This window comes from Anopheles aquasalis, chromosome 2 (genome assembly GCF_943734665.1).
Source record: "Anopheles aquasalis chromosome 2, idAnoAquaMG_Q_19, whole genome shotgun sequence".
In the NCBI taxonomy this organism is placed as follows: Eukaryota; Metazoa; Arthropoda; class Insecta; order Diptera; family Culicidae; genus Anopheles; species Anopheles aquasalis.
Window position 1 is genome coordinate 48037501 of NC_064877.1, and position 10000 is coordinate 48047500.

The window sequence follows — 10000 nt, forward strand, 5'->3', positions numbered from 1 at the left end:
GTTTGGAACTTCGCGAACTAGCTTGCCGATCTCGCCGTGTGGTTGCTTCTGCTCTTGTTTCATTTTATGGGCGGCTACACGCTGTTTTAGCTCCGTTAGTGCCTCTGTTCCTCTCATGCACTTTCTCACCAGGTTCTCGATCGAGGGTGATTTTGAAAACTTTTCCGAAGCATCTAGTAACGTGTTATGCAGGACAATTTGCTGCTGCAACCGTTGAAGCAAATAATCCGTAGCGTTTCTCGCGAACGAATCCTCAAAACTGCCGGTCGACATTTGGGCGCTTGTTAAGATTCCGGCGGACAGATCGGTGTCCGTAATCGAGCCTTCATTGGACCACTGCGCTAAACTTCCCGATCCCCTTGGCTGGGACACCCCTTGTAACGTTGGTGACGGGATAGTGCTTTCTAGATTTGAAAACTGGAGTTCCTTTCCCTTGTAATCTGCGGGAGGCCGTCCCTCCAACGATTTGGAACGATTTGATTCTTCTGTTATTCGGGTTATTTCCCTTTCCAGCACGGTTCGTAATAATTTGGTTTTTTCTTGCACTGGGGCGAACTTCGTTTGGAAATGGGATCCACTGTACTCCCCTTTTGGATTTTGAAATGTTGTTTCTTGCCTAATGTTCATCTTAATCTTCGTTTGCCTCGTCTTGAACGCTTCGTCACCGGACTGAATGGGCTGCATTCTACTGTCCCTAATTTCGCTTCTTTGGACTTCTTTGCTCAACAATCCCGACCGATTGCGCAACGAGAAACGACACCAAACGGCAACCGAACGGGATTTGGAATTTTACATTTCTCTGCTTGCTACGATCAGAGGTGGCTTTTTATTTTTTTACCTTTAGATAGACTGCCAACGAGTCAACGGCTTTCATGTGCTGCATGCACTCGGAAGCGTGCCTTTGCAGTTCGCGCCTTTCGCTCTTCTCGAGGTACAGCCGGACAACTTCCAGCGCTTGATCTAACTGTTTTTCGTTGAAATTAAGCTGCTGCACCAGACACGGAAGGGACTGCAGGAATCTGCACTGTAGCTTAAAAACCTGATGAGCACCGAAATCGGCATTCCAGTTCGACGTCATGAATTTGTATAATTTTGGAAAGACTTCCCTGTTTTGGGAAAGAAATAACGATAAATTTAGTTCGTATACCATCGATTCCTACTCGTTTCGGTACTTACTCTAGGGAACGTCTGCGAATAAAATCTTTGGCCAGCTTCGCTAGCGTCACAAGCAACTCGAACGCATTCCTCATGACGGCTGGGTTCTTGTCACTGAACCGTTCGGTCAGATTAAACCACACGTCGTGTACCAGCGGTAGCAGCTGATTTTCGTGCCGCTCTAGTATGTAAATGCCTTCGTTGATCGTTGAAAGTGCCACAATCCGCTCGATATCGTTCGATGAGGCAAGGTACTTGAAGCTGACGGTCAATATTCGGAGTACGATCTTGATGTGTGGCGGCAACTTTTTCTCATCCTTCTGGTAATCGTCCTCTTCTTCCAGTGGCCCTTCTCCTTCTTCTCCCACGTCCTCAGATTGCTCCTTATCATCGCACTCCATTGGGTCAAGCTCGGCGTCTTCCAATGAAGGGTCGATTTCATTGGCGATTTCTCTTCGAAGCAAATTTTGCAATCGCTTGATTTGTTCCGATAGCTTTTGGCTTTCGCCTTCCAGGTTCGATGTCGCTTGATGTGAGCCGCCAACAGAATTATCATCATTAAACCGCAAACGCATAGAGTGAATAAAGATTTGTAAAACTCGCAAACAGAGAATGGAATTTTGTGCACCGTACTGGGAGTAGCTATCGAGAATGTTCATAACGATCGGTGTTACCGTTGATTCGAGCACGCTGGAAGATTCGTATGGCACGAAGCGCAAAACAGACTCTAGCATAGCTAAACCATCGCCAAAGTGCTCGGTACGGCGCAGGCAACGTGTAATGTGCTGTGAAATGTAATCCAGATTTCGGTGAACCAACTGTTGAATACTGGACAGTCCCATAGCCGTTGCGATCGTATCGAGCGCCATTTCTGCCGTTTCGTTTAAACAGTTCAAGGTGCTGCTGGCACTTCGTAGGATGATTCGTAATGAATCGTACAGATACCATTTGAAGTTATCGGCCATAGCGGTGGCCACTTTCGAGATGATACGGATCACCAAACAAACGTGGAGCGTATTGTACTTCTGCTCAGCCACACTATCGTTCTCGTCTAGTTCCAGCAGCCAGTGATAGGATTGCATTACTTCAGCCAAAACACTTTTCAACGTTTCTTCCAGCAGCGAACCAGCAGCGGAGTTCTGGCCTTGCGCTGCCGGTGGTACAAGTTCGCTCATAATGTACAGATAACCATTGCCGTTAATGCGAGAAGTGAAAATATCTTCCAAGATATACATGAACACGGTGTTTACGCACTGTTCGTGATGGTGCTGGAGGGCGTCGAAGATTTGCAGAAAGCACTGTTTTGCCCGAGGGGACTGTATGTTTTTTAGCACAATCCAGCGTGATTCTTTTTTCTCTTTCTGTAATCGAAAGCCTTCCTCATACTCGAATCGATAGGAAACGTACTCGCGGCGTACCAGTTCGTCCACGTTTTCCAGCTCAGCACCAGCCAGCAGGATTGCGATGAATTGATGCAAGATGATTGCATTGGAAAATACGTTCGTCAGTTGGGATGGCGAGAAGAATCTTAGATAGCCCGAGATAAGCCGAAAGATCGCTATCTGTTCCCTTTCCTCCCCTCGATAGATGGCACGCGGGGCCTGAGCGAGCGTATCGTAGAACATATCATCGATGCGATTACCTTCGATGCAAAGCGTAAAGCTCGGTACGGTGTTGCGACAATTTTGGCACATTACACGAATCCGTTCCGAATCGTCCTCGCACAGCGTGATGATGGATTGCAAATAGTGAACCGTACACGTCGGCATATGACTGTGGAAATGCAGAAATTTAGGTCAGTGGATTGGGTCATGATTAGATAAGAAGACGAAGACGTTATAAATACATACTAGGTGCAGTTGGCCAGCAGATTACAGTTCAGTTTTGCAAACTCCAACCGTATCAGTTCCTCTTCGTGACCACGCAGATGGAGAATGGTTGGAAACAGTTTCTCCACCTGTTTCTCGGCCTCCAGTAACCACTCACGTGTTCGCTGCGTTTTGTTGTAGTAGTCGGATTTTTGTTCCCGCTTAATTCCCACTCCTAAAACGTTTCGGTCCTCTTTGTTAGCTGCTACCGTCGTCTCGACCAGGCGGCGGAACTGATCCGTGTGTATAGTCTCGTTGGTCGATTCTTTGGCGTAGTCTTCAAAAACAAGACCCAGCGTACGCCCGAGCGCTTTTATTGCTATGCGTTGCACGGCAACGCCTTGTTTTTCATCGCCATTTATGATGGTCACGAAGGTGGCCAGCAGTTTCGGGAGCACTATGAACAAAAGTTCCGCCACCTGACACCGGAGCACCGTGTCGTGGAAATCGAAATCATCGTGAATTTGTAGCAACGACAGGATAGCATCGACGGCCTGAAAACGTAGCTTCCGGTATCGCTCGGTATCGATGATGCTAACGCACACGAAAATGCCCCTTGAGAGTAGCGTGAGGTTTTCTCGCACATAAATCTCTTCCACCAGTTCGCTCTGCATACGGCGCGAGACGCTGGAAATCACCTTTAAGACGGCTAGCTTGTATTCTTCGGATAAATTCGGTTTAAGGAGCCCAGTATCTGCGTCGTAGATAAGTTTAACCGCGATGAGCAGAGTTGTTTTCATAGCAACCGCTTTACGAAGCAGCCCTTTCTGTAGTATCGTAGCGATGCAGTCCAGCAGGTGCGTTTTCAGTTCATTTTGATTCCTGTGAATGGATGAGGACAAATTAGGGAACCGTGGCCAATCCGTATCATGAAATGGGCCGTCGCTTACTCTCCGGGAACCGTATCGACGAGTATGACCAGCTGCTGCAGGAAAATGTTCTGTAGAATCTGCACACTCTGGCTATCAACTCGTTTGAGGTGATCGTTGAGTGCCGTAATCCCTTCTCGGGTCGGCTGTTTGATGATTGAATCGAAAAGGGGCTTAATTTTGAGAAAAATCTCTGGGAAATTATCCATCGCGGAATCGCGTTTTATCAACCGGCCTGTTTTGTTTTGGTTTTGTTGAACAAGGTGTTTTTAATAATCAGGTGAAGTCAGGACCAAGGTGTTTAGTTCAGATAGCTTGGCCGCCACAGGGTTGTGTTTGTTTTGATTGCGGTCGTTTAAAAATCCTAAAAAAATTGATAATTATTGAACGTTTTATTCAATTATTCGTTTTATTCTTTAAAAAATCCATATTTCTAGTAGCACAATCTTTGCAAAGGAGTGAGAAATTGATGGCAGAGACGTTGGCGAATGCCATTCTTTGTGCACACTTCCTAGACTACTTTGCTCTCGGATATTCGCCCGGATGCCTCTAAATCACGCATATTCTTTCCGTACTCCACGTTCACTTTCGTTCGCCGCAATGGTTGGTTGTACATGCTGATGATCCCCGACGGTTGCGGCAGAGTGTAGTTGCAGTCCTCCCAAACGGACCAGACGGATGATTGCTCTTTTTCACGGAAGATTTATCACAAGGGCAGAGCACGCTGGTTCTATGTCGCTCGTATGTTGAACTCCATCGATCGGGGATTGTCGCGGTCCAGTTCGGACATGGAATGCGCTGGCAGGAAGGCGTACACTAGCCTCCGCGTGTAGTCCGGCAGGAAGGTATAGCTGGAGAAGATGAGCAAGCCTAAAATGGCAAAAATGAACGCATCTACGGATTCGTGCGGGTTAAGGAAAATTACGAGCGACGAAAGGACATCCCCGGAAACCACATCAACCACCAGACAGGCTCAACCATCAATTACACTAAAAGGATACTGACAAACCGCTTTTCCCAAGGATCGAGCATGTAGATGCAGGTGTTTAGCTCATACAGTAGATACACGGAGGAGATGGATTTCCAGATTCGTCGAATCATTTTACTCGCGCGCGTTTTTTGAGCACAAAAGTTAACCGTTTCACTGCCGATGCGATTGAACCGCACACTTCCTTCCTGCTGAGTGTCGCCAGCGGAAATGAAGCAATAACAACACACCGAACAGCGAAATCCGTGATTCAACCAACGATTAGCCTTGCCAGCTGGGCTGCCAAAGGGTTCCTCTCTGAGTAATAGTGTTTCGTCAACATCTAATCAGTTACGGGGCTCCCTTATCGGTACAATTTGCTGCACAATTGGAGGAGTATTTTGGGCTGATACGGAAACGTAGCCGCTCCCGGGGCAGCGCTCCACGTTATCCATCTATCGGGGATTGAAGCAGGTGATAAGAGCCATCACCTTGACCAGAGCCCGTATCTCGCTGCTGACGAAGCGATTTAGATTGTTTGCTTCCCGATTTTTTGTTAACTGATCTCCCTGGGGAGACGGTGTTTTGGCCACTGAACTTCTTTGTTGATTTCTCGTAGTATAACCTCTCGGAAGGAAGTGCTGGACACTTCGCACTAGTGTACTTAGAGCTCACCCATCTCATGATAATGGAAAACAACAAAAACTCTCTATCTATGGACCTTAGTACCATTTAGAACGCGATTGCATCGAGCAGATAATTACTACGGCTCACGCTTTTTAACACGCAACCGGGAGCAATGCTCTTCGCCTTTGTATTCAAAACAGTGGCGCCTAATTTACGAACGGCTGAATCGATTTGATTCATTTTTAATATTTACTTTCTGATATATTGCAGCAATGAGAGCACCTTTGATTCAGTGATCAGGAATTTACTTACTTAAAAAAGTAAGTAAAACAATTTGAAATAAATATGGATTTCTTAACAAAAGGTTCCACGGAGTAGTTGTTTCCCTTGCGCTCGCGAATTTCAAGGTCACGTCAAATCAAAAGAAACAGGGTGTTTCATGTGGTTTTCAAATCTCTGCACAATTCGGTCGGTTCAATCGATTATCTGCACAATTTAAGAAGCACTTTCAGGAAGGAAATAGTTGGAGAAATTTGTTTTGAAAAGGATACTGACTAAACACTTTTCCCAAGGTTCCAGGAAGTACGTCATGGAATAGATTTGCCACTGCAGGTAGAACGCCTCCCAGCGTTCTTTCAGCTTTCTCTTCCATCCAGATTGATCCATAATGGTGGCGACGGCTTCGATCGGCGATACTTTCCTTTTAATTCGAACGCAACACGCGAGCTGATTCCACTAAACTAATGACCCGGATCCACCTTGGCCGGCGACGACCGGCGACCACCCGGAATTTCTTATCGATATCCAACCCGATGCGATGCGCTTTGGGATTAGCAGGCTTACGTCAGGCGCGGTGTCTTGCTTTTATCAAAAACTTTATCTAGTAGCCCTGTGCTCGAGCGAACGTTTGAAGAGAAATGTAGGGCGCAGCCAAAAGTTCAGGAAAAAGCAAAAATGAAAAATTCTAAATTGGAAGTGATTCCGGGAGAGTCGGAGTCAAAATTAGAAGTTGCAGCCGTGGACGTTCGAATGGTTCCTCTATGTCCCTTCCGCGTTGACTCGAAGGCGACCATCGTAGACGATTCGGAGGAATTTACTGCCCCCCATGAGCCGCTGAGTAAGCTAGGTAGCGATAAGGATGGATTACCGGGACGTCTGTCGGCCATCGAATGGTATCGACTTCGCTCAAACACCTACGGTGTCACCAGCTTTGCGGCCATTGAACGCGTGCTGCGTACGATCGAAATCAGTCCTTCCGCTATGGTGGGGCTCGATCTGAATGTAAGTTTTGTTCGTTGGAATGCATTTCAAAGGGCAATTAAATCCAGGATATCATTTATATTCCAGCGTTGCGGTTATTCCAGTCTACACATACAAATCGCACTGGATGCGGTGCTCCGAATTCGGCCAACGTGGGTGACGGTACTGGATTTGAGCCACAATCAATCGATGAATACCTCACTGGCACGGTTTCTAGGCAACGCACTGCAGGAACTGCAAACCATCGCCTACCTTTCACTTTCCTACTGCACCCTTGACGACGAGTGTGTCTCTATCTTGAGCGATGCCTTATCCAACTCGGGCGTAAGCACACTACATGCCGAGCATTGCCATATCACCGACCAGGCTGGTTCGATACTGTTCCGTGCCTTGGCCTACAGCGATTGTATCGAGAAGCTGTATCTCGCGTGGAATCACTTCGAGGTTGCCAGTGGAATCGCCATTGGTGCATTCCTTGCCACCCAACGTACCACCATCAGCGAGCTACATCTGGCCGGTAATCGGTTACACGCCGAACAGAGTGCTATTCCACTGTTAAAGGGATTGGCTGGTAATGAAGCAATTACCTACCTCGATCTATCTTGGAATGGTTTGCGGGGTGAAGAGATCGCACGTACGCTACTGAAGGCCGTGCAACAGACGAAGAAATTGATGCACCTTTCGTTGGAACACAACCTACTTGCCACAGAAGAGATGCCTGCCGTCGTGAAACTGGTGGCCAAAAGTGAATCCCTTCAGGAGCTCCACCTGGGTGGCAATTATCTCACGGAAGAATGTTCGATCGATCTCATAAAAGCGTTCACACGGAGCACTTCGATGGCGGTGCTCTCGCTTGGACTCGACTACTTCATCACAAACCGTGCCGCTAAACTGTGCCAACTGTGCCGGAAGCGAAATCCACAGAAAACGATCATCTACCGGGGTGTCCTGTTGAGCAATCCGCCACGGCCAGTCGATGTACAGGAGATGTTGCTCGATCGGGCACGCTACCTGGCGTCCAAACCAAAGAAACCCAAACTAAAGCGTGACTTTGGTCACCTAATGCTACAGTTACAGGCTGCTATCCGGTCGGGCCAGGATCAGACCACCGTCACCAGGGATGAGTTCGTGAAGGCAGTGAAAACGTTTCGCATTAAACTCGATCGACCTCTGCTTGAGGCAATGATGGACGCGTTTGCGGTGGGACGGGACAACGTGAATGTCGCCGCCATGGCAACCAAGTATCTCACGAAGCATCCAACGTCCAAACGTCCCGACGAGGAGAAGCGGACTGAGAGGAGAACGAAAGCCAAATAAGCCAGAGACAACTGTGAACACCGGATATGTAATTTCTTTTTGTCATATATTTTATTGCTTCGTATTTTCTTCTTCCACTTCCGTCGCCTACTTTGCTCTTCGCTGGTGGTGATGGTGGTGATGAATGATGGTGATGATGATGAAGGAGGTTGATACATGAATGAGGTGAAGGTGAAATGCGAAATGCGATAACGGAATGTTCAATGTGGCGCATCCCGCTTCCCGATGATGTTAAGTACCGATGTACCTACTACAAACAGCGAAGCGCAAACGTTCCCTCTTTTACTCCATCCTACCACCCTGCCTTTCTCTTCTCGTTCACTTCCGATTGGCCTACTAATGCGTTACTTGAAACAGGATTGTCATTCCGCTGGAACGGCATACTATGATTGCTCGATCACTCGAGCCTTTCACTGGGCTCCTAACACGCATTGGTGTGTGTTTAGTCTTTTTGTCATTGTGTTTGTATCTGTGCCTGTCTGTGTCTGTCATTTCCGGTTCATTGTTTTCGCCTATCAGCTCGCTCGCCCTGCATTCCGGCTCACTGTCCCCCCTTTTTACACTATTTACATACACCCTGCCGTCGTCGTTATCATCGTCCTCCTTACGAGCTAGTGATTTGTAAGTCTGCGGAGGAAGACGTGGACCACTCGCTTGTGTTAGCACTTTCGCCACGTGTTTGGCCGTGTGTCACGCATGTGGTTGTAGCCGTAGTCTTAATCCCCGTTCTATTTCTTCTTTCATTTAAATAATATTGAGTACTTTTGTGAGTGAGTGAGTTGCGGCCGAAGGGCAGCTTTCTCCGATACCTTCAGTTCGGAACGGTCTTGCCAGAGACGCTTCCCGCTCGTCCCATCCTAGAAAATCCGGCTCCCGGTTCCCGGCTCCGGCTCGTCATCGCACGCGACCACTACACAAGGAACTATGTATTCCGTAGATACTAGCTAAGCTTACTGTAAGCAAATTGTTCTCCTATAAGGTCCCGAAAATTCCCCTTCCATTACCCCGCGACTTCCAACACCTTCTGTCCAACACATTCTCCACATCGGTTTGCTGTGCCAGACCTGGCCTGGCCTGGCTTGGCTTTACCGGCCGGTCTGGGCGATGGCTAGGTTTGGATGGCTGGCTTGGCAGACTGCATTACGGCGCACAACGGACGCGTTGGTGCCTTCCTTCCTTCTTTCCTTTTCCTTTCTACTATCGTTTATCTCCTTGCGATCCTTTATCACACATACACACGCACACATACACATTCACACTGTACTGGCATACAACATATTCTAGTACACGAACACTCACTCATCGCACAGGAGGAGCCTTTCGAGGGGTGGTGGAGTGAGGGAGGATACGTTATCGTCGTCCTAATTTAATCGTCCACCACCACCACCACAACTGGCTACTGCTGCGAAGGAAGCAAACAAGGTAAGATGAGAGCACGAAACACGAAAACAAACAACGATATCATCCTCTATCTTATCCCCGCCCATCTCATCTCTCGAGACACACGATCACGACTTATTTAATATCACATTAACATTTAACTGTGTCCGGTCCTTGCTTGCTTGCCTGCTTGCTTACTCCTCCAGAAGAAATGGAAGGAAATTGCGCGATTGCGCTACGCGGGATGGTGTACGCTCGGCTGGAGGATCCTCGCCCTTCGTATATCTTATCTGCTGGCCTAAACACAGGTATGATTATCCTTTTTTTTGACTTTGGCACGCCAGTGGCGCCGGGGCGCCACGGCGTTGTTGGTGCCGAAAAATTGTGGGGGAGTAATCTGTTCCAAATTTTTGAAGATCGAATTAGTGTAAAGTAGATTGCACCCATTTGCATGTTCCCTCCCTCCCGTCTGTTTCCTGTTGTGCTTACATTTGCTTTCTTCAGTCACCTGGCACGCACGCACGCATATGTACACAAAAGGATACGCGCGTAGATCA

The 10000-nt window shown here is 47.8% G+C and overlaps 4 protein-coding genes across 4 annotated transcripts in view; 1 reads left to right on the forward strand and 3 right to left on the reverse strand.

The window, feature by feature from the left end:
- Positions 1 to 821: 821 nt before the first annotated feature.
- On the reverse strand, positions 822 to 4101 carry LOC126580999 (TELO2-interacting protein 1 homolog). The gene is made up of 4 exons (XM_050244384.1): positions 3914 to 4101; positions 3006 to 3845; positions 1177 to 2928; positions 822 to 1106 (listed from the first exon to the last, which is right to left on the reverse strand). The coding sequence occupies exons 1-4, from the start codon at positions 4099 to 4101 to the stop codon at positions 827 to 829; spliced, it is 3060 nt and encodes a 1019-aa protein (XP_050100341.1). The 3' UTR covers positions 822 to 826.
- Positions 4102 to 4282: 181 nt separating this feature from the next.
- LOC126580949 (serine palmitoyltransferase small subunit A-like) lies at positions 4283 to 5652 on the reverse strand. Its single transcript, XM_050244305.1, has 2 exons — positions 4894 to 5652; positions 4283 to 4786 (listed from the first exon to the last, which is right to left on the reverse strand). Exons 1-2 carry the CDS (start codon positions 4991 to 4993, stop codon positions 4623 to 4625), a joined length of 264 nt encoding a protein of 87 aa, XP_050100262.1. The 5' UTR covers positions 4994 to 5652; the 3' UTR covers positions 4283 to 4622.
- Positions 5653 to 6433: 781 nt separating this feature from the next.
- On the forward strand, positions 6434 to 8063 carry LOC126575220 (uncharacterized). The gene is made up of 2 exons (XM_050235806.1): positions 6434 to 6767; positions 6834 to 8063. The coding sequence occupies exons 1-2, from the start codon at positions 6441 to 6443 to the stop codon at positions 8061 to 8063; spliced, it is 1557 nt and encodes a 518-aa protein (XP_050091763.1). The 5' UTR covers positions 6434 to 6440.
- Positions 8064 to 9911: 1848 nt separating this feature from the next.
- The window catches only part of LOC126580822 (protein serrate-like), a 95626-nt gene continuing 95537 nt past the window's right edge, over positions 9912 to 10000 (reverse strand). Inside the window, exon 18 of the mRNA XM_050244089.1 lies at positions 9912 to 10000. This exon is cut by the window's right edge and continues 1179 nt beyond it. The gene's annotated coding sequence lies outside the window, so the exon portion shown is untranslated.